The 27,435-nt window shown below is 47.2% G+C and overlaps 1 protein-coding gene across 2 annotated transcripts; it reads right to left on the bottom strand.

The window, feature by feature from the left end:
* Positions 1-5,066: 5,066 nt before the first annotated feature.
* LOC126528233 (carbohydrate sulfotransferase 1-like) lies at positions 5,067-27,337 on the bottom strand. Of its 2 annotated transcripts, none has more exons than XM_050176118.3 (3): positions 27,219-27,337; positions 13,183-13,471; positions 5,067-9,600 (listed from the first exon to the last, which is right to left on the bottom strand). In XM_050176118.3, the coding sequence occupies exons 2-3, from the start codon at positions 13,364-13,366 to the stop codon at positions 8,312-8,314; spliced, it is 1,473 nt and encodes a 490-aa protein (XP_050032075.1). In that variant the 5' UTR covers positions 13,367-13,471; positions 27,219-27,337; the 3' UTR covers positions 5,067-8,311. The 2 variants fall into 2 exon arrangements, with proteins under 2 accessions (XP_050032075.1, XP_054925173.1); XM_055069198.1 differs by lacking the exon at positions 27,219-27,337 and adding an exon at positions 20,305-20,416.
* Between the last annotated feature and the right edge of the window lie 98 nt (positions 27,338-27,435).

Genomic DNA, 27,435 nt, shown 5'->3' with positions numbered 1-27,435 from the left:
GTGCGCAGAATCAGACCGTTGGTTGCTGAAGCATCAAGCGGATGACTGTTACACGTCACCGCCTGCTTCCCTCAACACTAGGCGCCCCTGGCACGAGGTTTACTCGTGCAGGTGCTCACGTATTGGCGCACTGCGTTGCAGTTCGCATTCGATCCTGTCTCTATGAGCTTTCGGCGAGACGGCGTCCACGTGTCCCTGGCGAGAAACAAGCAACCCAACCACGTGTCTAGCCCATTGTAAACTTCGCGTACCCCAACACCCTACAGTTTTCACGAACAGGACGGGTAAAAAGCTAACAGCCAACTGTAAATAGTGAAGCAGGGGGCAAATATCTTATTTTAAAAAAGGGAACTTGTCTGCTTCCGCAGTCGCGAAAGTTATATTTCTGGTTTTGTATTGTTCTATGCTTCTTTTGGATTTTCCGTTTGCCTCTATTCGAAACGTGACGCCGCACTCTAACGACGCCTCTGCAGAAAAGGCCAGACGCTGCTTTTAGCGTCCAATTCCAAGGCGTGTTTTTCGTTTTCGTTTTTCTGTTTAACTTTATTCTTCGCTAATAGGCTGCTACTATGTTTGCTGCACATGTGCGACCAGCTTTATCAACAACTGCGCGAAATTTGCCAAGAAATGTGTTGCTCTACCAGTTTACAGCAATCCGAACTGCAGTTCATTACGCAGAAAAAAAGGGCTATTAGAACATCGGCGCTTTTCGCTGTTCATTCTTCTGGATGTATTTCCTAAAGCTCGTTTATACACGCGATTTCATCTAAATTAATATTACTCCATCAGTGCTTTCTTCCATTTCCCATTTGACAAATGTGTACTATATGGGACATTCTTAAAGTTAATTAGCACGAGAGTGTCTTAATTGCGTACATCACGCTGCACTTCGGTGTGGTCATATATTTTCTGCCTCTTCAATTTATCCAGCTCTATTGAGAAATTCGCTAATTGGAAGAGGCAATAATGGTGTGCTTAGCGGCTACGAGCTCCTGAATATAAGGCTATTGTGCAGCACGTGGCTCGAACGAAAGCAAATAAAAGCGAGAAAGAATTTATCATTTATGGGATTCGAACTAAGGACGTCGCTGATCGACCATAAGGACTCTCGACTGTAACCGCATTGCATCGCCCGCGAGAAAAGAAGTACTTTTTTTGGGTAATCGTTTTAACCGCGGACACGATAAACATTGAATTATAATATATAAAATTATTTCTGCGGTGACTAGAGGCACTAAGTTGAAAGGTAACGAGAGGAAGAATGAGTAAGGTACAGTGCGCCTCGTTGTCTGCCATGCAGTAAAATATATTAGTAACAACAATGAATGATATTCTTGGGTATTCCTCTTCAAAACCCCGATATGATTACGATTCACGCCTTAGTGGGGAATCGGGATTAACTTTGACCACCTTTAGTTCTTTAATGGGCACCAAATGACGGTTCACGGGCGTTTCTGCTTTTTTTTATTTCGCGCCTGTCTAAACGCAGCTGCTGTGGTCGAGACTTGATCTCGCGGCGCCCTCGACTTTAGCAGCGCAATGTCAAAGCCACTGCGCCAACACGGCGGGTTGAAACAACAGTAAGCTGCGCTATACCCTCATTCTTGAGGTGACTGAGGATTGAGGCGATCGCACTAGGGGCAGTGTCCCTCTCTGTCGTCACTGCAGTTACATCTCAAACGTACCGAAGGGCAAAGGGAACAAGGACCCCTCACTGCACCTGGTCGCATTTTCAGGAAGCATCCGGTCACCGCTTCAGCGCGAAAGCGCGACTACACACCAAGTTGGCAAGGCGCGCCATGCGCGTACAACCGGCGACAAAATTTACGGACCACAGGATCTCCGAAAACGCTCGATACCCGAGCAGCCTATAGCAGTAGCCAGTAAAACTGTATGCGAAAATTGGTTTGGCATATTCAAGAACGAGGCCCTAAATGCAATTACCAGACTACGTTGTTAGGTTGCTGAAATATTCATCTTTTTCTCGGACCTCGTGTCCCGCTAAATTTTGGCGTCGGGTGTACGTCAATAAGACGCGAGTCATTCGTTGAGTGAGGTTAATCTCAATGACCGTTACATGACTGCCTTCTCGGCGTCCTTGGGTATCTGAAGCCGAATTCGCAAAGCTTCTCGTATCGTAAGTGCTATTTGCCATAGCCCGGACGTCTTCGGCAATCATATGAGCGCCATCACGAGTGGCTGGCCTGTGCACTTAAAAGCAGTCGTTTAAAGGGACACTAAAGGCAAACACTAAGTTAAGCGAAAGTTATATATTAGCGTTCGAGAATCTCTAAGGCGTCAATATTATCGCGAACGGAGCCTTAATAACTGAGAAATGGAAGTAAATGCAGGACATTATTAGAGACTCCTCCGGGACTTCCAAGCACTTGCCCGATAACGAAATCACTCCTCAGTTAAATTTTGTCGCTAGTACTCAACCGCTCATTGCAAAAACATCCTTGCATCCTATGATAAGAGGAAACAAAATGCTGCTTGTCCAGTTCTGTTCCACTTTTAGAAAAAGCAACTAATTTAAATTACCCTTGACAAGCTTTCGTTTTCGAGCGACTCTGCACGCGCACGTGCCCGCTTTCGCGTTTCAGTAGATTCCATAATAGAGTGTATAAGCGCGACTGAACGAGGACGTAGAAAGAAACAGAGACAGATCTGTTTCTTTCTACACCCTCGTTCATTCGCGCTTACACACTCTACCACGGATTCATATCTTCTAGCCCACCAACATGTTTTAACCAAGTTCAGTAGTTTCATTGTTGCGTAGTGCTGCGCTGGTTTTGCTGGCTCGCGAAACTCACACGAACTACTAGTAGCAGAGAATTCAACTTCCGTGTGATGCCGCGGGTTGCCCGAACGGTCTGCGCCACTTGTATAAAACGCAGCTGCAGCGGCGAATCCAGTGCTCTGTCTTCGTTCAGTACCGCCGTCTGTCGGGCGCCGTTTCACTCACCGACGGCAGCAAAGGGTCTATGCAACGTCACCGCACCTCCGGTTGGATGGCGGGAGATTTGAATTTGGAAAACGGTATTCGTACTCTTCAGATTCAATTTTCTCGTAAACCAAGTCTTTTCTTGCCACGAAACAAGCGTTGCGGGGTTTCTGGAATGGTATTTAAACAGTCCACGTCCACTTAGTCTTTGACTTTAGTGTCCCTTTAAATCGACTAGATAGGCGTGCTTTATCTCTGGAGAAGGTCCTTAGTCCCTGGTTTGCGCCCAGACAAGCAGAGACACTCTGTCACAGCTGTTCGTGACTTTCTGACAGATAGTGAGTTTATGAAGTCTATTTGAAAGACGACCCATTGTGAGCGTGCTCATTGTCTGAATTTGCGCACGTTCGTGTGAACTTGTACTGTCTTTATGTGATTTACTCTGCACGTCATTTTGCTTATTATGCCGTACGTGACTGTACAGATTGACACTGTTTTGGTGACGCTCGCTGTAACTGGATCCACGCTCTCATATTGCTGATACAGTGCGCTTGATATTGTATAGCAAGCTAAGGCACGATTTTTTATTGTTATTATTATGGTGTTTTACGTGCTGAAACCAAGATCTGATTATGAGGCACGCCGTAGTGGGGGACACTGAATTAACTTAGACCAACTGTGGTTCTCTAACGTGCACTTAAATCTAAGTACACGGGTGTTTTTTTTTTTTTTCGCCTCTATCGAAATTCGGCCGCCGTGGCGGGGATTTGGTCCCGCTACCTCGTGCTTAGCAGCGCAACATCGAAGCAACCAAGCAACCATGTCGCTAAGCCGCAGTTGAGTTTAACTCTACTTCCCCTCTACTTTTCAACTCTTACTTCTCTTTTCTTTTTCCTTTCATTCGTATCTTTATATACATTCCTTAGTCGCTGGAGTTTACTTTGACGAATCCGATAGGCGACCCTTCAGTGACCCATATTCTCACTTGTTCTTCATTTATAAACAACAGTTGCAGCGTGAGAACTCTTTTTGTGAATACGGACCATGAAAGTATGCACATGTATACAAATTTTCTTTTAATAAAGACCAAGTATTGAACACCCGAACAAACACCCAGTGCTGTGGGAATCTCGCCTTTGTAGTGTGTTGTCGAGTTATGTGTTTTAGAGGAGATTGTTCTGAATCATGCATCCTAGCTGTCGGGTCCATTTTACCATGTCACCGGCAACCTGAACCGGCACTTGGTGAATGAATTCACCTGCTTCTAGATGAAAAAATCGACAGCCATATATCAGCAGTGCCACAGTGGCGTTCAAGCAAGGACTAATCATATGCACTTTTGTAAGCATTCCATCGGTCGTATGACGGCGGCTGGTTGATGATTAGGAAGGGCGCATGATTGCTGCACCCAAAGAAGCACCGCTGCTGCCGCATTCTCGAGTACATCTATTATTTTTCATGCCATTCACAATGTGCCACCCTTAGACAAATTACAGGGCCCGTATTAAAAAAAGCTATTATGCTGAAGTTGTTCCCGAGAAAAATTTTCATCCACCGATGATGATGGAAAGAGAGATATAGAGAAAGGGAGAAGGCAGAATTGTTAACCAGAAGAGTGTCTGATTGGCTACCCTACACCGGGAGAAGGGAAACGGGGAATATTGTTATCGAAGGTGGCTGGCCGATAGCAGAGGGCATTTACGAAAGGAAAGCTTTGTGAATTCGCAATAAGGGAAAATTTTTCCTCGTCGGGTAACTTCCAGCAGCTTAACGGAACTTTTCTCCTCTTATAAGTTTACAATGTTTACAAAGATGACCAGTGGGAGACCATGCTGCTTTTCTTGGCCCCGGAAGACCAACTCTGGGCCGTCCAGGTGGCCGAGGACACCGCCAAGGCCCAAAGGCTACTGGCCGCCGTTTAGGCTTGGGCTTGTGCACCTAAACTGCTGGACACTAAATAAAGTCATTTCCCTCTCTCTCGACGCGTGCATGTCGAACTTCCCATTCGACCAAACCCGACACAGCTATTTTGCATCCACTCATATTTATTAAATTCAGTTGGCGCATGCATGTACTATATTATTGTTACCTTTGATGACATAAATGACAACCCAGAGAGGAGTAATGATGGTGCATTTTATTTACATGCTGCGAAATGTCCACACTAAGTTTTCACATCCAGTTCCTGCTGGATAACAAGCAAGCGGTCGCGCTCAGTCATAACGACACATGATAGAGTAACAGCAACATCATAATGAGCACTGGGTGCCATTCACCTGCCAGTGTAAATGACTCAAACTTCACGGAAGACATGAGCACATTTCTACGTGCTCCAATTATGACGTCAATGGTAGTGGAATCCCGACTTGGAAAAACAAATGTACAAAAACCAGAGAAACAGACACGACGAGTGGTCTTGCATTTCTACGTTTGCCTCGCTCAATTCATCGTCAGCATGTGATAAATGACCCATACCTACGTTTCGGATGATGACGCTTATAAATAACGACGTTTGGACGCGTCGACCGCATCTTCGTTGCACAAAGAATGACGTATGTTGAACATTGCGTCACGAGGAGCTTCAAGAGAAATTTGTCCTAGTGCTAATAGTGCCACTTAAACGCTTTCCATGACTCACGTCGGGCGTTATGAATGCTTTAAGAGCACATTTGTCATCTGAAAGTATATAACTCTTCACCGTTACTAATCTAGCTCGCCCTTGACTAGCTCTTCGTTATATATTCGCATGTTCGGCAAAACACTATGCGTAAAATGACATGCTGCGGTTTTTGGAGAGCGAACGTAAACACATTGATCTTAAAATACTTTGCAGTCTGATAGCAACCAATCTTTTAAACACCTTGTAGCTGATATTACAGTATTTATGCACTTTTCCATGCACAGTAAATAGATATCGTAACATGTTTTTCCTCCTCGTGAACCTAATACCCAACCGCACTGTCTATAGGCTTCCGAGTTGCCCAACTACGGGGAAGTGCTGACCACTCCTCACCTTCTTGAACTCCAGGTCCCGACGACAAAGCCTAGGGCCGTGTAAACGAAGCCAATTAGCCCTCTTGTCAAAATCACGTCAACGCTGATCATCATGCTGTTCTTGTGTCTCTTGGTCATGCGCGGACAATAAAATTAACACCATATCGTGCTTCCTAAAGCTTACACGCAATACCAATGCCCGCTCGCCAAACACAAATGAACTGCACAAAAAAGCCCGTGCGTAAGCTCCCTGAACCAGTCAAGGTTTTGGCACCTAGACATCAGCGCCAGGCGAGTGGAACGCCGATGATAGTCGATTGCAGGACGCCTTGCGCGTGGAAACGCAGTTGTACAAGCTCGGACGGAATGACTGGGCTCAAGGCAACTCTCTTTGTGCCACGTCATGAAAACAAAGCCTTCGCTACTTCATTCTCACCTAGCAACACTTCAAATCGCCACACATTCAGGCCTCTTCACTCATTTCGGTCCTATACGATGCCTAAAGATGTTTCTTTTTCTTCCCTAACCGTGCTCTTTCCGGAGATTCTAGTTTTTGACAGCTTACGTGACCGGTTGTCTTCTTAAGCATTATGAAGCAAGTCGCATAAGCAAAACGGCTACAGCCGAATACGTGCACCTATTCTATCGCGCAAATCACGATACCTCGCGACAAACGCACGCTAGTTTTCAGCAGGTTTCGTTCGTGTATCAACAGGTCTTCTTCATGTGATAGGCGCCTAGGTGTGAACAGAGTACCTTTGTCAAAGCAGAGTGGTTATCAAACGCGTAGTGTTGGCCGTCCCTCGATCGTCCAGTGCTACGAATAAAACCCGCATTTAGACAGTTCAATAGGCACACCAATTAGTCTCAAATAACTTGATGGAGATAATAAACCGAGTTGTTGAGTGTCGCTCTCTTACATAATTTTCCATGTTCAAATTTTCTTTAATAAAGAATATAACCTTGTGCTTTGGTTCTACCAATCCACACAAAATATGTCATCATGAAACCAATAAATTAAGACCTATACGCCGTATTATTTTTGCTATTAGTTTTATTGTTGTTGTTGTTGTTGTTGCTGTTGGTAGAGTTTAAGGAATCGCATTGAACTGGGTTCTTTGTTCTTGAACTTTGCAACTTTACCCTTTACTACTTGAACCACGTTACGAATATGATGGAATTGTCAACACTATGAAAGGAAGACTGCACACTTGAGATAGAGACAACAACTGCACACCCTGCACAGCTTCATAACCAAGCCCGTATCGTGAACAAAACGTTTCAAGGTGAAAAGCACAGGCTTACAAAACGTGGTCACCGTTGAAGTGACCTGTCAAAAGCCTTCCAGGATATAAGTTAACAAACTGTGCCCTGCGTTAGAGTAACGCCATAGTATGCAGGTGTAGGTGAAATCAAATGCAGGAGAATCAACTACAATTTGTTTTAACAATAAACCGTATCTTCTATCGTAACCATTTTGTGGGCGCCAGGTACAACTTTCCATCTGATTACGGAAAGACATAACATTGCTGTAACAAGTGATAACATTTATATACCATATCTCGTTCTAACGATACGTTACCGACCTTTCGTCGATGAACCTTTCCCAAATTATGTTTGTGAAATCGCAGTAGGAAAAGAGCACCATGAGCATCATATATCCCACCACTCCAAATGTCTATAAACCTGCATTATTCACAAACGTAAAAATTATTCCAGCGGTGAATGCTTTCCATCTGTGTGATTAAGTGCTTCAGTCAACACTTGACTTCGCCTACTGTTGTTTACTGTTGCAGTCGAAGTCAAAACTTGTGCATAAGCAACCACCCAAGAGGTATATAAACCTATAAATATTTGCTGGTGGTGTTTCTAGAGTGCACTTGATATTCATAGCAGCAAACGTAAATGCGGGAGAACTACAAGAAATACCAGCGACACATCACACACACATAAACGCTGACGTAGCCATATTCAAAGCAACAAAGGCGCAAGGCTTACTATATCGTCAAACAAAACAGATGAACTTCAAATATGCGCACACACATGTCCCATGAGCACATCACGATTTCTTGGCGTGCTCTGAAAATGTGGTTCACGATCGCACTACTAAATTTTCACTCATATTATGTCACTCACGTAGATACCTTGATCCGACAGTCATTCAGACCTTTCAGCAGTGGGAACTCGCAGAGTGCAACGTCACCATTCCTGTCGGTTGACAATGGCATCAATGTTATATTTAATTGCAGATCACACTAATTCGTCCATTAAGCAAGCTACGGACCATAGAAAGTGAAAATTTCTCACCGTAACCGCAGTAATGAAATCCAGCGCGCGTAATGCACTCATGAAAAGCGTACATTGACTAATTTACTATCTTGCGGTGCCCACAGATACCCTCAAGGTCGTACGGACACTGGCTGCTATCAAATGCGGCACAGGAGCTATGGGTACTTCGTCGAGCAACTCGTTTTCACTGGTGATAGTCTTGTAACCTAACCGAAGGAGCACGTCCGAGCAGGACCGCTGAATATCCGCGATGTCTTCGTAGTTCAGCTTAGTCCTCCACTGAAACGCTACCGTGGACGAATTCCTCCTCGTCGAGTACGGGTCTAAAGCGTCCGCCTTTCGCGCCCTGGTGTGCGTCTTGAGGAAGTTGGACACAAACACCGTGTAGTTCAGCCCGAGGGCGTCGAACATTTTCAAAGCTTCCTTTTTTGGGTCTAGAGATACGTCCTCGTATCGAAGCCTGTATGTGCTGTTCGGAAACGTCCTCTGAAGGTCCTCGAACGTGTCGAGGTCTGCGCGGAGCTCTGAGCAGAGTGTGTCCTGGTGTGCGCAGCTCTTGGATTCGTTGCACCAGTCCAGGAGCCTCCTCGAAGCCAGAATGCCTCGCGGGTCGCGCACCAGGTGCAGAATTTTCACAGATCCGGCAATGTCCGGGTTGCTGTGCAGCCAGTCGCGAACCTGAGACATGTGCAGGCGCGTGACCTTCATGACTTGCGCGGGGGCCCGAGCGCACACTTTGGACACGTAGTCTGGCTTGAAGCAGACCGGATGCTGGCCTCCGCACAGGGCCCAGAGGAAGTGGTTCCGCCTGAAGAGGAACTTTTTCTCGGCAGCCCAGCGCACGTAATGTTGGACGCGCTGAAAGTCGCAGCGGAGCAGGTGGCCGATCAAGCCGGAGGCGTTGCCCGCGGCGCTGCCATCGAGCCTGGCGTCTTTGCTGAACATGTGCAGAGGCTCGAAGTGGTAGAAGGTGCGCGGCGTCGAGGACAGGATGTCGCCGACAAAAGTAGAACCGGCCCGGAAGTAGGTGACGACGATGACCCTGTGGACCTTGTCGGCGGGCACGACGGGGTAGTGAGCCAGGGTCCTGTCGAACATTTTCAGCATTCTGGAGAGCAAGAGCGGCTTGAAACGGTTCATGACAGGCCTAGTGACGGAGGCCTTCTGGTGGATGACGAAATGTCGAAACGCGACGGGCGCTCGCACCACGGAGATGGACGTGGAGGTTACTACCCCTGGCCTCAGGACGCCGGCAGGCGTAATTCTATGCAGTGCCTTCTTCGTCGTCGAAGCCTTTGCAATCGATGCTTGCAGGACGTCAATGTTATTGTGTCCCATGGCTTTTCTGACCATGCCTCCTGGAGACGACGTTCCTGCACAGGAGAGCAAAAGACATCGTTGGGAACAAGTATGTCTATTTTGCCATCAAGGGCATCTTTAAATTCTTGAATATCTGTTTTCATTGTGTCTCGTTAATGGCAATAACTCAAGCACGACAAAAAAAAAAGGTTTTCAAGCACATCTTTACGGCTTTCAGCAAGAGCTTGTGTGGTACATTTACTCACACTCGTGCGTGCAGGAAAATCAGCTAAAAGCTGATTTTCCTGGGCACCAGGGCGCGAAAGGCGGACGCTTTAGACCCGTACTCGACGAGGAGGAATTCGTCCACGGTAGCGTTTCAGTGGAGGACTAAGCTGAACTACGAAGACATCCCGCTACCTCCACCCATCGCTTGTACCAGGTTATAATCGTCGGTCTAATCGTCGGTCGGTATTTATGTATAATATATATATACCGACCAGACAATTCGAGAGAGTTCTGAGCATGTCAATGATGGCGAATATGTTAAACATAATTGAAGCACAATTAGAGAGGAAAGTTGGGCGAACTAGCCGTGGTGGCGTAGTGACTCTGGCGCTGCGCGGCTATGCATGAGGTGGCGGGATTAAATCCCGGCCGCGGCGGCTGCATTTTGATGGAGGCGAAATGCCGAAAGCCCCCGTGTACCGGTCACTGGGTGCACGTTGAAGAACTCCAGGTGCTCAGAATTAATGCCGAGTAGCCCATTACGGTGTGCCTCACAATCAGATTGCGGCTCTGGCACGTACAAACCCACAATCCAATTCAATTCGAAGTTGGGTTAGTTGCTGCGCATTCCAGAAATGACGCGCATTTACCCTATAGTGCTAAAGAGACGGCGTATAAGAAAAGAATGCACATAGTACACCACGCTGGTGTCGTTTGTGCTCGTCATAGCCTGCAGTGTGCTCCACGTTCTCGTTCTACATTTCCTCAGCGCTAAGTAATTACGTCTCAATTTTGGCACAATTCGGGGACTTAGTAGCGGCTTCACGCTTTTCTGAACGGGCTATGCTCTCGCCACATAGTATAGCAGAAAGCGAGAGAAGGTTGTTTTACGTTGACCACTACGTCTGATTCGCACTTTCATTTAGCACTTCTCATCTAAAGCGAGATTGCAGAGTGAGCTAAAGTTAATTGCACGTCGCGCACAGCGAGCTACAAAAGTCTTAATTGTCTGTGTTTGTTGTAAGTAATGGCGTTCCCCCTGGTATTCTTGTAGGTCGTGCCAACGATACTCTTATCATTTCCGTAACTCCCTTGTTTTATCTTGTAAAATGGAGAAAAAACTTTGTTGGTGAAACAGATTACATCGAAATGATATATTTATATTACCGTTCGTCCCCTGCTTGGGGTTGTTGGTAGGGGAAGGTAAGTCGGGCTACAGATACAAACTTGTCATACGAAATTCGACAGTGAGTTTGGCCTTTCGGTAGTCAATGTAGCAGAAGCAGTGCATTGGCACGTTCCTGCCAGTTATCTAAGCTACTTGTCTTAGCTTATATAATTCACGACTCTAACTTCTAGTTTGGCGTGTCTTATTGCCGATGTGCTTAGACATGGGATTAGTGCGAAATTATTCCGTGCCCTTGTGCCTCTGCCGTGACTGCTCGCTTCGCAGAACTTTGCCCGTATTCGCAAAACAGTTATCATGCTACGGTTATTAGCAAGTGCAGATTTCAGCCAACCGTGATGCCTGTAATGCTCTTAGCGAAGGCCGATGGCAAACAGCACTGACGATCGAAAACCTTTGTGAATTTGGCCGACGAAACTAGAGTGATATCGTACTGGTTCATTGGTTAATTTTACTAAATGGCGCGAAATAGATGGTGGCAAAAGAACAGCAGAACTAAAAACACGTGTGGCATTTTTCAACTAGGGGGGAGAGAGAGAGAGAGAGAGACTGCTGTTTAATGAAACTCGGAGATTTCTGCGGCCATGTGTATAGCCGCCCATCTACCACTCTGCAAGGCAGATAGATCAGGGTATTGAAAACACTGAAGGAGAGAGAGCGGAACAAGTAAACAGTGTAATGAAAAAAAAAACGAGGGCACGAAAAACGTGTACTTGTTCGGTTTTTGTCGCGTGTATCAAATATTTCCTCAATCTTGTCAACCACGCCAACGTCCAAGAGATAAGCGTAAAAAAAACGTTTAAAGCCCCGCGCTTCCTGGGGCAAACTGCGGGGACATGAAGGGCACCCAACTTTAGTAATTGTGACGGACAAATTTCTAGACTTTCTAGCAGCACATAAAATGACACAAAGCTAATGTCTCACCAAATTAGACATATTGAAATATATCACAGTTCAACGGTTCCTTTTTTCTTTTTTCGAAAGGTCACAGTTGAACGGTTCCTTTTTCTTTTTTGAAAGGAGCTTGCCTTAACGAAAGAGAAAGTGCTTGATTCTTTACAGGAGGTTAAGCGAAATCGCGGGCCCAGATACTGTGCCAGCTGACAGATGCATTTTTGTTTAGTTCCTTTTTTTTTCTTGGGGGATGCGCTTGAACCGCACATCTGGGTACATGGCTGCTGCACCGTAAGTCAGTACACAGCGCACAAAAGCTCATGAAAAGACATCTTTTTACATATACGTCGGGTGTGATAGAGTGTATTCTCTGTACGGGAAAGCCAACTTAAAGAACCCTTTTGCGCTAAGGGAACTTCAATGTATTTTGTGTACAGACGATTTTCTTTCTTTGCAACCGCACACGACTCGTTAATATGAAAGAGAACTATGTACTTGCGTTTAACTCAGCGGTACTTTTTCATCTAACAATGAAATAAAAATAGTTGCATAGTATTCCTTTTTTTTTTTAACAAAAGAGCTACAGAGAAATTAGCAGCGAGCTGCCGATTTTGACCTGTGAGTTTGAGTCTGTGTTTTAACACACATGAAATCTTACGCTCTGTAGTGGCCACGCGTTTGCATTATGTATTTTCGCCACAACTTCAGAACTTACATAAGTGGCTTGATGCAAACGGACACTAAAGATAAACATAAGAACAGTACAGTCTAATGAATTTTTTTTTTTCAGAAACATTTTTCGGTGATTTCGCGGGAAGATGTCGATTACTAACACCAAAAACAAATATTTTATGACCGTGTTCTCTTCCTTTTTTCTCTTCCTTTTGTTTAAAGATTGCGCCACCATTTAGCGACTGTGCGTCAACGAGACGAAACTGGCTTCAAACTACTTTCGCGTATTTCGGCCGTCGTGGCACCAAAGTTTCTGAAAACCGGCTAAGTTCCCTGTTTTACCCTTTCAGAGTACAATGTGCAGTCCGTGTTTACGAATACAAAATGTTAACGAGTCGGAAACGACGATGTCCAAATTCAGGACGTCGCTGCGAACTTCGACGGCGGACTTCAATGCGGCCTCACCCCCTGTTTTCGTGTAGAGCCTATTCTTGCTTTTGTTCCTCTAACGCTTAAGGCAACCTTTTTCTTTTATTTTTTTTTCTCATTGTATTTTATAGGAGTAATTTACTTCTACAACTCAATGTACCTTCATCGCGAGATAATCCTAGTTATCCGGGTTAGATACAATGGAGTTCGACTTTCGTACTGTTACGGCCAAAGCCCGAGCGCATACCTTTCCCATCCTGGCCTGCTCGCAGTGCGTCGCCGGTGCTGACTTTCCCGACCAGCGAGTTGACGGAAGACACGGGCGGTGCCCGCACTGCTGGCAAGCCTAGGTCCGGAGCCAGCTGAACTACCGCCAGGAACAGGGCAGCTCCCAGCGATAGCAGCAGCAGCAGCCGCCTGTGGCGAACCATGGCCTACTGTGAAACCCAGTCAGGCACCGGGTTCAACTCGGACGTGCCGGAGTCAGGACATGGCCGACCACCACCTCCTATGGCACTGGTGCTGAAGCTTTCTTTCTGCGAGGTGAGAAAATTGCGCCCGTATGAGAGAGAGAGATAAAGGACGGTTGCCCAAACAATAATAAACTCCAATAGAAACTGACAAGCAATTGCAGATATAAGGAAATACTGAAAAAGAAAGATAACATACTGCTTGGTCAGTGATTTCATTCCAAAGTTTTTCATTATTAGCAGTGATAATATTGTTTTCGAATTGTTATAATTTTGCAAATGTGGTGACTTTTGTACGTCGTAAACATTTGCTTAGTGCAAAAATGGGATTTATAACCTATATTCCGCTATCTCAAAAGACTGCCTGATTCATTGTTGCCTCGGGTACTCCGAAAGAAATTCTGCGGCCTCTCACCTCCACGCTTCAAAAGCAGACGCTCGGTCGGAGCGCCTCCTTTAGCCTGTGGACTAGTTCCGCCTGTAGCTAACAACGTGATCCTCGTCCTTCGTCTAGAACGCAATGTGCATAAATTCAAGTGCTCTTAATATGCTGAAGGTATCCTGTTTCCTGTGATGTACCGTGTCTCCTGTTTCTGTCATTTATTCGAGTGCAATGGCACTGTGTTCTGATAAGCTCAGTCAGACATTGGCGCCTCTTGCCATTCTCCTGAGTGCCCAGACTGCCGCACGCCTGAATGAACTTGCATTTCAACAGAGAGAAAGCCAAACAGAACTAGTTCTCGTTGCCTACTCAGCACAAGGAGAGTAAAGCAAGATAGTCTGAGGAGAAGGAGAGGGGCTGGCTTCATATAGAGTCCTCTCTCCTGCCCTGTTGCCTAGAGCGAAAGGGAATAAGAGGTCAAAGAAAAAGGCGTATGACGAACGACGATGGGGACGGGCTAGGATGGAAGTATCCACACATGCGCATCCGGTTGCCACGTTTAACGCAGCTCTTCCCCACACTTTACGAAGGCGAGCAAGATGAAATGTTCGATCTCCATGAGTTTTTTAGGGATCGCCGAGACGCAGCCGATTGGCAATCGTAATTATGCAGCAACATCCGCCGCCACGTGACGACAGTGGGATGAGGACGGTGGCTGACTGGTGGCATGACGTTGCGCTCATCGGGAAAATCACGCTTGCCCTAGGCTTAATTCCTAAGCCACAGCGAACAATGATCGGCGGGGAAACTGCTTCGGGCCATCGCTGAAAGCGCGCGGGCTTGGGGCGTGCGCCTCCTCTCCGGGCCCAAGGTTGATCGGCGAGCGCACGGTAGCGATTGCAGCGAGAGCGGGCGTTTGTCGAGTATTGCGACTGATTTCTTCGAGCGCGCAGTTCAATTCGTTTCGTAGTTAGTGCACGCATTGCCAATTCCACTCTCTGAAAGTGGATGACCAGCGAAGTTGTGTGTAGTGATGACTGTATTAATTTAATATATGGCGATTAGTGCATTGTTTCAATAAAGACACGTACACGTGACTTCGCGATTCCACCATATTTTATTTTATTTTATTTTATTTTATTACCATAGCGATCATGGCTTTATGGTCACTATGGTAGACGGCCATGGGCTGAACGACGATGCTGGAAAAATTTTTAGCGAACGTCAAGCCTAGACATGACCGATGACACATAATTGGTGCGCTGACGTGTGTATAGGATTGAATGCCGAATCTATCCTCCACGCGCTATTCGGCGTCCCAGAGGGCATCGCGCATACGCTCGGCGTTGGCGGCCCTCTCATCGTCGGTGGTCTCCTTCCGCCGCCGTCATGCCGTTCCCGTTTGCGACTTTACAATTGCTAGTAAGTACAGCGTGGCGTGGCACTTCTAGAGGGGCCGGACGCTTGTACGCATGCGCGAGTAAGAGCGGAGAAAATATGCGGGCTTTTGCTCTTTGAATACATGACTGCGCCTCGGCACTACGGAAGAGAAGTTTCTTAGCGCCTCTTGTGTGCGTTTGTCTCTAGGCATGCCGGCATTGGGAAGTGGGGTCGAGTTCTTTTACGCTCGGACGCTGGCTGCCGGCGCGGTGAAACAGTGAAGCAGCTCGCATCGACTCCCCATTTGGCGACCGCTGTGTCCGAAAGACTGTCTTGGAGCTGCGGCGCTCGTGCTAAATCAGTCGTGCCGGATCATACCTTTGTCGCGCCGCACGGCGATGTACCTTGTAAATAACATCGCAGATATTTCTGTGGAAGCAGTAGGGATCGTAGTAGAGGCCGGGCCTCATATATTCAAAATCTAGACGCCTTAGCAACCGCGGTAGCCTAACCTAACGCAGTCGAGACGCAAAGCTAATAACCCTCACGGCGTGACATCAGGCAGCGGCGTTCACCCGCGGTTGCTAAGGCGCTGTGCGTTTATTTCAATCAAAGGGTAGCGCTCAAAAGTGTTCCTGAAAAGTCGCGGACAGCTGCATACGAAAAGCCTGCCAAGAGCGAAGATATAATTCTTGAGGAGAGCATGCCCGGCCTTCATCACGGACCCTACTGCTCCCCCGGAAAAATCAGCGTGCTTTCTTTTCTTTTTCTTTCTTTTTAGCGGCCAGAAAAGTTTAATCAGGCATGACTGACTGAGCACCAGTGCCATAGGCGCGAGAAAGTCTGTCCGATGTAACTTCACACACTGCGATCACCTGCCTACTGCCTCAGCGCGCGGGCAGCCAGCGTAGGAGCGTAAACTCGACCCCACTCCGCAATGCCGGCACGCCTAGCGACAAACGCATACAACACGGGCTGAGAAACTTCTACGCAGTCCCTAGTCAAAGTCAGACATTCAAGGAGCAAAAGCCCCCAGATTTTCTCTCTAGCACACGCTCTCACTCGCGCCTGCGCAGAAACGTCGGGAACCACTGGAAGTGCCACGCGCTGCTGTACTTACCAGCAATTGTAAAAATGGTTTCACTTCTGTTCGCGAAGGCGATGTTCTCACGAGACTGGTCCGTGGGTTGTAGCTCGCCGAGGCATGCGCGTGCCAAAGGTGTATAAGATAGGCTGTCCGCTATTGCGGACAGCCAATTTTTTATGCGAACACCCCCTGGCACGCTTCGGCCTCCGCGGCCCCAACCTACGGGCCGCCCTGCTTCCAGCTTTGATCTCCCCGCTACTCCTTGGGTACCCTGGAGATCCTGCGCCGCCTCCTTTATTATAACTACAAGTGCTCTCCTGAGGCCTCCAAGGGGCATCCGCGCCCACTTCCTCACCGCGCGGGCAGCCAGCGGCTGAGCGTAAACAAATTGTACCGCACTCCGAAGTGCCCGCATGTCTGGGGACAAACGAATACAACGCGCGCTAGGAAACCTCCTCCGTAGTACCTAGAAAGAGCCATATATTCAAGTAGCAAAAACCCCCAGACATACTTCGGCCCTGTAACTTCCCACCATTGCTGCCGATAGCTGTCCGCTAGTGAAGCGGGAAATCTGCTTGATGTGAAATTAAGTTGAAGTCTGTAACGCTTAGACGGTGCGCACAGAGATGGACAGGCCGTGCTTGCCGACGTGAACATCGGCGTAAATAAGCGCGACTGTCCCTTTAGTCACCAGTCCCGGTCGATTGTGCGACCTGCCCCAACCAGAACTCTGAATACAAAGGATTAAAGATTCCTGTTTCGCGGACATCTTTACGGTGCCTACAACACCGTTTAGGTGGCAGTTAAACGATAAAAAAATGGAAACGAGAACTGCCCAAATTATCTAACCCCGTGTTGGTGACAGCCCTCATGTTGGGATGGTAAGGTAGGTTGATCGGTTGACCCATCGCGTTGTCTCACTGCATCGCGCCACGCTGGTGACGTGAAGTGCATGCATATTCTGCTCAGAACAGGTCTCTGTGCATTCGTGCATGCGTGTGTGTGTGACGACCCCCCCCCCCCCCCACTACACACACACGCACGCACACACAGGACGCCCTATAATATACGCAACAACTCATTCGTAGCTTCCGATGTCACGTATAACACGGAGTATCGTCGTCGTATCTTTTTTTTTTTCCGTCTGCGTGAAACGAGCTATCCTTTCCATTGAAAAGGGCGGAGCCCCTGACCCGACGGCATTTCCTAAGCGCCGCGGTATAAGTGATACTCGCGATCTAAATGCAAGACGATAAAAAATGAAACGCTGCTTGTGGAGACTCCGTAGCGGCCGATCAGGACGGCCACCCACGGTCGTTTATTGGGCCATGTGCTGTGCAAGCTCGCGTTCTTAGTTTATCAGTTTCTTTCATCTTTCCCCCAGACATCCGGAGCCGTGCAGACGAACGGGCATCTGCGAACTTGCACGGAACGCCGTGCAGCCCTACAGATTGCTATCTGCGGGAGATTCTTATCTGCTCTGGTCATTAGGGTTCCGTTGCATTGCGGAGGCTGGTTGATAACCCGGAGAAGAAAATCTTGCACGGGCTCACATTTGAGCATCCAAATCTACTGCGAGCGTGTAACGACTGCACCAGGGTGGTGCTTTCGTGAAGTGCTCTCTGCAAGGCAACCGGAGCGGAGTTGACAAATGATCGGCACAAGTGTTCGGGTGCTTATAATGGCGCCCTACGCATTACAACGTTCAGACGGCCGCGAAGATGCGTAACGACCGCACAGCTCATCAGGCGCCTACATAAACACGTGCAGTTATTAACACTGCTACGACAAGCACTCTATAATCCCTGTCTAGGAATTTGGGAGTCTCGTGGAAACATTACTACTCATCTAGCATTAAGATCATCAGGTTATTATTAGCTCGTAGTGGGAAATGAAGACAAGGAGCTATTTAGTTTGAAGAAACGAATTGCACGTTTATCAACATCGACGAGGTGACTCATTTAGTCGTGGTACAAGAAAAAAAGAACTGTCTGTAATATTGCAAGTCTGCCTTACAATACACCGAATTCGCGCGCTATAATCAAATAAACAAGTATATGCTAAAGCAATATATCTTACTTTATTAGCAACACGCACACACACACGCACACACACAGACACACACACACACACACACACATACACACACACACATATATTATATATATATATATATATATATATATATATATATGCGTCACATGCGCTTTGTCATGTAATGCCCAATTTTTATGCTAATTTCTCATTCTGCTTTTGTCCGTGGGCGCGTAGTTTCGCGGTGTTTACCCAGTTTTTATCCCCCTTTGACCCCCAACTTGGCAACCAAAACGTACTAATGTGATAACTGAAATTTCGCTCTAGCAGCCTTTGTTTCTCTTGCATATTTTATTTTTTCTTTCGGTCGAATAAAACTTATTGAACTAACGCTCTACACATCCCGGTTGCAAGTACTTCCCATTCTACTATTACGTAAATTACTTTCTTTTTCTACTTTCAATCATTTCAGGTAATTTTTAGTTAAATGTAACTGCTATATAGTCTGTCCGTGGACGCTGTCATAAAACAGCTGATGTCAGCGTGTCACATGATTCTTGACACCTTTGCACGAGGAGTTTTATGGGTGACAATGTCCACACAAACATCAATAGTAGTGATGTTAATCTACTCAACTAACCATTGTTTCTCGTTTTCTCCAATCAGTTTAAGCGTGTAATTAAGAAAATTTAAAACAAATAAGATGTTTACGTGGAGTGAAAATCGCCGCTTTGGTGTAACGCCGGCTGTTACTCGCTTAACGTGTACAGCGCGGCTGAAAGTAAGTTAAAGTATGTAACGCTTATACGGTGCGCCCAGAGATGGACAGTTTCGCAAGCAGATGTTACACGAAACGCAACAGCTACTTGAAGGTACAGTCGAGCGCGATTTGAAGGTTATCGCGCGAGCGTCGACCGGGAACGCGAACAGCGCCATGGCCCAGAATTCTCTGCCGAGGCGAGGGAGGTATCAGGGCTGCTTCCCTCACTCTTTTTGCTGTTCCTTCAGCAGCCGTCGCTCCCTGCTGGGCTATCAGTTTCTTTTTCTTTTTTTTTTTTTTTGGTTCTGCGAACAGGCAGTGATCGTAGTGCGCACGACGTATTCTTCGGTATTATCTGAAATTGGACGTTACGAAGCTGTATCTAGCCTATGTAACGTCATTGCTGCTGAGCCAGGAAGAATGGGTGACCAAGAACATTAGCTTAAGCCCGCGAAGGTACGAGGTAACCAAGTCAACACTTTATCGCAACAAATGGAAAGCTTAGAATAGAGAGAAAGGGCGGTGAGTTTTTCGCGGGGTGATGGTTGTTGTATGTAACAGCGAACGAGGGAGAGAAGAGTGCGAAATCATGATTTTTCCTGTCCCGAAACCGGCCGCCAGGGGCCTGGAGTGCTGGGCTGGTTGACGCTCGCGCGATAACCTTCAAATCGCGCTCGACTGTACGCGAGCCACTTCAGGTTCAACCAGACCCAGGTGCACTAATGTACAGTCTTACAATTTTTAAGCAGCATATAAAGAGTCGCAGAGTGGTTACTGACATCCACGCTTATTCCATGAACATATTCTTAAATCACGTAATCAGTTCAGCGCATGAAAACGTTCGTAAACTGATTTGCGCTAAGGCATAATAATGACTGGGTTAGAGGCGGAGAACACCGTAGCCACCCGTGGTGTAATTTCGCCGAATGGATGCCAAAAACCATGAACTGTCTTCGCGATGCATCGTTTCCCCACGGGTCTTTAATTATTCTTTTTTCATCTCGGGACAAGCTTTCATCAACGGTTCCCATTGCAGCCAAAAGCGAAAAATTCCTGGAGCTCGAAATCCAGGAGAAAAGGAAATGTGATCGCAACCGTTGAATCCGCGCACCCACCCTCTAATCGAAAAGCACAGTACTAGATACACCGGCGCTTGACCCGCCACATTGCTTAGTTGCATTCCAGGGTTCAACAGCGAAGTGCCAAGCACTCTGAAAAATTTTGCGACCGGCTGTACAATCCAAGCTTTAGCTCACCTCACGCCGAGTCTCCCCGTCTCGAGCCAACGGCACCGGGCGGCGCACGATAACAACTCGAGGAATCTCGTCCAGCGCGCACGCACACGACACCATTACTATAAACTGCAGCCCCCCGCCCGCCGCCCCCCCCCCCCCCCCAAAAAAAAAAAAACTTGCTCTCCAATCTGTCACACCGGCAGCGGTGACGAGTCTGGACACGCCGAAACACACGCAGACACACACACAGTGGGGCGCGGTGTAGAAGCGAACCGGCCCCGGCGCGACGATGGTTCTCACCGCGTAACCCACTGTCCCGTGCCGTATCCTCGCCGTCGGTAGTGGACGGCACCCACGTGGGTGACCGCCCCCTTCTAGCTACCGCTAGGCCGAGCGTGTACACGGAGCCAAAATCGTTAAATAGGCTGCCGCCCGTGCTGCCTACTTCACGATGCCCTCCTCACCCCCACTATCACTTTCGGGCCGCATTTCCTCCTTTCCCCTTCGCCCTTTCTCATAGGTGGTGCGTCCGGCCAACCGCAGGCAATACGTCACGTGCTTCGGTGATTTGCTTTATGCATCGCTGTACGTCACGCTTACGATTTTCATACGTTTTTTTTTTTTTCCCCTTTTTTTCTGGCGCACGCTTTTGTGATTGCTCTGTACGTGTACGTAACGCTGCGTTCTGTGTGTGGTGTCATTCGTTCCGGTCCTCTTCGCCAGTGCCCTTCTCCCCCTGCGTACCCGCTATCTGTTTCATTTTTATTTATTTATTTCGTTGTCCGCCGAAAGCTTTTGACATTGCATTTACCTGCTTTGGCGGGCGAACGAGGGTGTTTGGGCGACGGTGGCGAGCAACGTGTATAGAGGGGAAGGCCTCGGATACCGGTGGCAGACCCACGCCACGACAGACGCGCGTAACCAACGGTAGTGATTAGAACATTCGGCGCTGACAGCCGCTGTGCACAAAGCACCGAGAGGACGATTGCTAAGTGACTGAATCCACCGTGGTTGCTCAGTGGCTATGGCGTTGGGCTGCTAAACACCAGATCGCAGGATCGAATCCCGGCCACGGCGGCCGCATATCAATTGGGGAAAAATGGAAAACACCCGTGTACCGTGCTTTTTGGCACGGTAAAGAGGCTTAGCTGGTTAAAATTAACCCGGACTCCCCCACTACGGCGTGCCTCATGATCATATCGTAGACGCGGGATCGAATCCCGGCCACGGCGGCCGCATTCCGGTGGAGGCGAAAGGCGAAAACACCCGTGTACTTAGATTTAGGTACACGTTAAAGAACCCCAGGTGGTCCGAATTTCTGGAGTCCCCCACTACGGTGTGCCTCACAATCAGAAAGGGGTTTTGGCACGCAAAAACCCCATAACTTATTTAAAAATTTAAGTGATTGGATCCAAGTATCAAGGGCGGGGCGAAGTAAATTGCAGACATCACGTGATAACTTGTATCAGCTAGCGTTTCATTTACTCCTACATTTGACCCACAGCCACAGCGACACGAAAATACAACGGAGCTTCTCTGCAAAGCATGCGGCTCTTGAAACGCCTTCATTCCAGCAAGTGATAACCATAGGAATGCAATCATTTAGCAGATACCCGTCGAACTCTCATTAGACACAACAAAACTCATCCCTTAAACAGCCACGAAATCTTACAGTCAAAGCAACGAGAAAAAACAAGGACAGCCTAAAGAAAGTTCTATAATCGTACAAGAGCGATGTCGGGAATTCCGAAAGTTTTCGTTCCTACGAACCCTCTGTCATAGGATGGTTTGTAGCCTTCTCCGAGAGAGTTTGGAGCCGTGGGAGGGTCTGCTGGGCAGCGACAGCCTTGACGACCAACTCAGTTTGATCGGCAGGGCACGCCGAGCGGCAACTGCGTGTGGCGCCCTGGACCGAGGGCAGCCACCTCAACTTATATGGGACCCATGAACCAAGTGGGCCCCACCCCCCAAACGCAATTTGTTTCTTCAAATAAATGTGTCTCTCTTCCTCTCCCTCTCTCTCCAATATTGCAACTTCCGACACGCGATTAGGCGGCGAGCCAGCCCTCACGAACCGGTCAAATAAAGTGCTTCAGAACGAGGACCCCCAAGTCGACCTCAAGAAGGCGCCTATTTGCGCAGAATAAACAAAAACTGGAGGGACAGCTTAGTGGATGTGGTGCTGTGCCAGTTGGTGAACCTTGGCTTCGAGAAGAGGGGCGCAAATTGACCGATGGACGGCATACAAGACGAGCGCTCGTCTGGTCCATCCTCTCCGCATACGGGGGTTAATTTGCGCCCTCCTTACAAAAGGAGCGCCCCCCTGTCGTGTACAACGTAAAATAATTTCCACCCTTCTCCACTATGAAGGATGTAAACTATTTTGCGGCGCACGCACTGCAATTTAGGAATGTGATATCCGGGCTACGTCTGCTCCGTTGCCACCGCACGCAAAGCGCGCAAGAGCTCGCGCGCTGTGCCCGCACGGGCACAGCGCGCGCATGCGCAGTGCGCCGGTCCATTCGGCTGATGGGCCCACCGAAGAGCCTCAAGAGTGGCGGCCCGAGTGAAGGTGGGGCGAATGCGACGGTAGCGCGGGAAACGCTGTTGTACCTACAATGTTCATAGACCCCCTCGGGGTGAATTAGCTCCATCTCTCTATCACTTGTCATTACGACAAGTATTTATCTCTATGCTTGCGCTGCGTCCGGGGGAAACGGGAGCGCGCGGTTAATCGTCTTCGGCGCCACGGACTCTTCCGTATGATTGCATAAGTAACCTTGTTTTTCCTTTTTAATGACCTTTCTTCTATTCTGCTTATCGGACTCTTTTTTTGCGGATGGAGATGGAGGAAGCGGATAGATTGGAAGACTGCTTTACAGCATAGTACAGAAAAATAAAAAAATAAATATAGATCTATGAGCCAGGCGCCCGAGAACCATTTAAGGGCGTAGTGAGGAAGGGCGAAATCACGTGACGAAAGCGCCCTCTTTCGAAATCGCAGCACGCTCAGCATGGGCTGACTTTTCACAGCGCATTATTTTTGCGCGCTGAACCGCCGCTGCTCCAGTTGATGGCCGAATTTATTTCTAACCGCACGCTGTTTGTTTCCACTAATGATATTGATTGTCCTGAAGTACCCGTGCGTTAAGGCATATCTCAGGGTTCTTATTTTTTTAATATAAATCAGTGATTTACCTAATAGTATAAATTCGTCTATTTGTCTTTTTCATGACGATTGCGTTATCTGCCGGAATGTTACTCATGATGCCGACGTCGCATTCCGTCAAACAGACCTTTGTAATATTACGCATTGGGGTGACTTCTGGAATATGGAACTTAACATTTCTAAATGTAAAACAATGAGAGTTTCGTGTAACCACACGCCTTTACCTAACTGCTCGCATTGTTTTGAGGCAATCCGGATCGAATCTGCTCGGTCTTATATTTTGGTTCGAACATTACTCTTTCTCATGGGCTGATCATGCACACTGACTGCGCAACATCCAAATCTAATCGTATGCTCGATTACTTAAAACGAAACATTTCTCTTCCATCACGGCCATTCATGAAACCGTTATATCTCATTTACGTCCGTCCTGTGCTTGAATACGCCTCATCTGTATGGTACACCGGCCAGGTAGCACTTACCAACAAGCTAGAAATAGTTCAATACCGACGGGCACGTTTCATATTGTTCAACTACGTATCATCGAAAATCCAGTACAACTGCCATGAAAAATAGCATTTATCTCCCTTCTCTTGGCATGCACAGAAAATGCTATCGCCTCTCCCTTTACCAAAGGATCTATTATCACAATTACGTACGGAAATCGCGCTAGATACAGCCTGCTGCTTTCATATCCGGTTGCCTTGATCACCACTGCAAAGTTGCTATTTCTCGAGGAAACACCAAAGCATATTCCCATTCTTTTCTACTCATACCTTTCCGGGAATGAAATCAGCTACCCACCTCTGCAGCCAGTATTACTAACACTGAAAGAGAGAGAGAGATAAAGAGGAAAGGCAGGGGGGTTAACCAGATATCAGTCTCCGGTTTGCTACTCTACATTGGGGGTCGGAGATAGGGGTTAGAAAGAGGACATAGAGGAAAACATAAAAAAAAGACAGTGAAGAGCTTACCAGGTACGCTTGATAGCTTCATTTTTTTTAATGGGCTATTTCCTTTTGACTTTTTGTTTTTTCTTACCTTCGTAATTTTTTTGTGCATGTATGCGTGCGTAGCACATTGACATGTATGTAACCATCTTCGTCATTCCACGTTCCTTATGACGCATGCTACCATCCTTTATTTTCATTTTCTGTTGTTGCTTTTTGTGATTTTCTTTTTTTTTCTGTAAAGTGCTCTTCATTAAATTTGTAAGTTTGTTTCTGTGCCCCTCACCTCTATAATGCCGTAAAGCCTTGAGGGCACAATAAGTAAGTAAATAAATAAATAAATATATAACTAATCTTACACTCATGCATTCGCTGAATTATGCCAGGATGACATAGGCTCGAGTCCCAACAGTGTTTGAGTGGGGAGTGTGAGAGACTGCCCAAATTAATTTATTGATTGATCGGCCGCTTGATTGATTGATTGATTGATTGATTGATTGACTGACTGACTGACTGACTGACTGACTGACTGACTGACTGACTGACTGACTGACTGACTGACTGATTGATTGATTGATTGATTGATTGATTGATTGATTGATTGATTGATTGCGATTTACTATCCCCAACAAACAAAGTAACTGCGAACGACAAATTTTGCACACTTGAGGTGAGGTTCTGTACCACTGAAACTAAAGTCTCTCTCTCTCTCTCTCTCTCTCTCGATTTTCCTTTTTTTTTTTTGTTCTTTTGATAGCTGCCAACTCTAACAACGTTACCGTGCTAGAATTCCTCGCATACGCAGTAAAAAGTTACTTGCTGTTTTAACGCGGCGAGTTGAAAACGTGTGCCGAAAGCAACGTGGCTTCCTGGTGCAGGGGGTGTAGACGAGTGCTCATTTTACATTACGGAAATAGCAGATAGCGATCACGTGTTATAACAAACTATGGTATGCATAGCCTTCATTGCTGAGTATACTGGTTGCAGGTGACACAATAGTGGCGTCGGCGAAAGGGAGGCGCGCTGCAAGCGTCGGTCCTTCATTCAGCGTTCATTCTTCTTTTCTCCGCATTCAACACACGGATATTATGCTGACCATGGTGGACGTGAAGACCTACTGTGTGGTCTTCTATTAGACCTTTCTTTGACGAACGCATATTAATTCCTAACTGGAGCGGTGGGCAGTGTCCAATATGATATCTGTGACACAGAAAAAACATTCAAGTATTATTTGTGTGACTGCCCGTCAGAAGCAACTACGTTTCAAGGAAATTGGATGACATGCATTTCACCGAAGAGAAGATGCTGAAATCACGCGCCTTCTTTGTAAAATCTCGAGCCATAGCTTGCAGGCACTACAGAATCAGCACAAAAAGATGTATTCCTCCTAGGACATCGCCGCAACGTGGCATTGGTCCAGTAAATTAAATTGGACAATCAGACACACGTGGATGGCACTAACAGTGTTAAAACATTTTTAATTTTGTGGTTTTAGGTGCCAGAACCGCGATATGATTATAAGGTACACCGTAGTGGGGGAGTCCGGGTTAATCTTAAACAGTTGGGCCTCTTTACCGTGACCAAAAGCACGATACAGGGGTGCTTTGCATTTTTTTTTTCCCAATTGAAACGCGGTAGCCGCAGTCGGTATTATGCCCCGCGACCTCGAGCTTGGCAGCCCAAGACCAAAGTCACTACGTCACAACGGCGAATCAGCACCAGTTGGTTCGAGCCGGCATGTCCAGGCTGCGAGGGAAAAGAAAAACTATTTTTTTCTTGCCATCATCGCTAGTCAAGCTTTTTGCTCGCAACAGTAGAAAGTCATGAAAGCGCTGCTGCGTTTCTTGAGATTCGCGAGGCTCTAATACCGTTTTTTGTGACGTTGTGAAAGACAAGCGCTTCCGCGTGTGCACGTACATGCACATGCTATAAGCTCTATCATTTGCAGTACAGCACGGGCCGTGTTCATGCAGAAAAGAGCTAGGGCGTTTCCGCATAGACAACTGCTGTTCTTTTCTTTTATTATTATTGATAGGCCGATAAGTTCTCCTAAGCCAAACAACGTTGCTTTTCTAAAAGCTTGATACACTTTCTCAGCAAGCACCGCCGTTCGCAGCTGACAATCAGCATCACCCTTTGCACCTGTAGCCGCTATTCTGTATTTCGGCTGCACACAAGGTTAGAAATGGAGGAAGAGACGCGTTGCGCGAGTGGTGGCTCCACCTGGTTTCAGTTGTGCGAACTGCTCGTAGCAAAACGAATGCAGAAAGTTGGAAGGCGACTCAACCTCCAGTTGAAGTCCATGAAACAGAGCTTTCCCGATATAGTTCAGAGTGAGGATTGGGCTAGTCATATAATTTATACTGAGAGGCCCACAGTGTTTCAAGTGACAGCATTTCAAAAACGCTAGCTGTCACGAGGGAAGAATGCGAGAACGCTCCCCCCGATCACCGCCGGAACCACCGCATGGCGGTACCGGCGGTACCGGTACCGGTACCAGTGAGGGGGTGTTTGCAAGGTGGTACTACCGGTAGCGATACCATCGGGACTCAGGTGCAGCAGTAGTTTCCGCGGTACTAGATCTATCTTAGGGATCGACGCACAATTTTAGACTGCACCATCTCGGAGATCAGCCCACGAAATAAGATAGAAACATACCCAAAACCGAAAAGTAGGAGTAACTCGAAAAGAAAGACTTTTAAAAACTACAGGTTTCTACTACTGCACCAAGCATGACTAAGAGAAAGATTGAGTCTTAAATAGATTGACAGGTGCTACAACACAACTACACCTGCTGTGTAAGCTGTAACTCTCACCTTTAGTGTAGAATAGAAGCTGCAGTAGTGTATGGCAGGGTGACGTAGGAGTTCTTGTGGATTCTGAACCACAGCGCACATGGCAGCCTCATTCCTGTAAGCGAAACAAATAAAGTGCAATTAGAACAGTTCAAGTTAGCCGTATGACACTTGACGTGTCAAACCAATGCAATACATCATGAAAGGATAATTATTGTGACAAAGGACACAAAAAACG

The sequence above is a fragment of the Dermacentor andersoni genome, chromosome 9, assembly GCF_023375885.2.
Source record: "Dermacentor andersoni chromosome 9, qqDerAnde1_hic_scaffold, whole genome shotgun sequence".
Taxonomy (NCBI): Eukaryota; Metazoa; Arthropoda; class Arachnida; order Ixodida; family Ixodidae; genus Dermacentor; species Dermacentor andersoni.
This window is presented reverse-complemented; position numbering and strand designations above follow the sequence as displayed.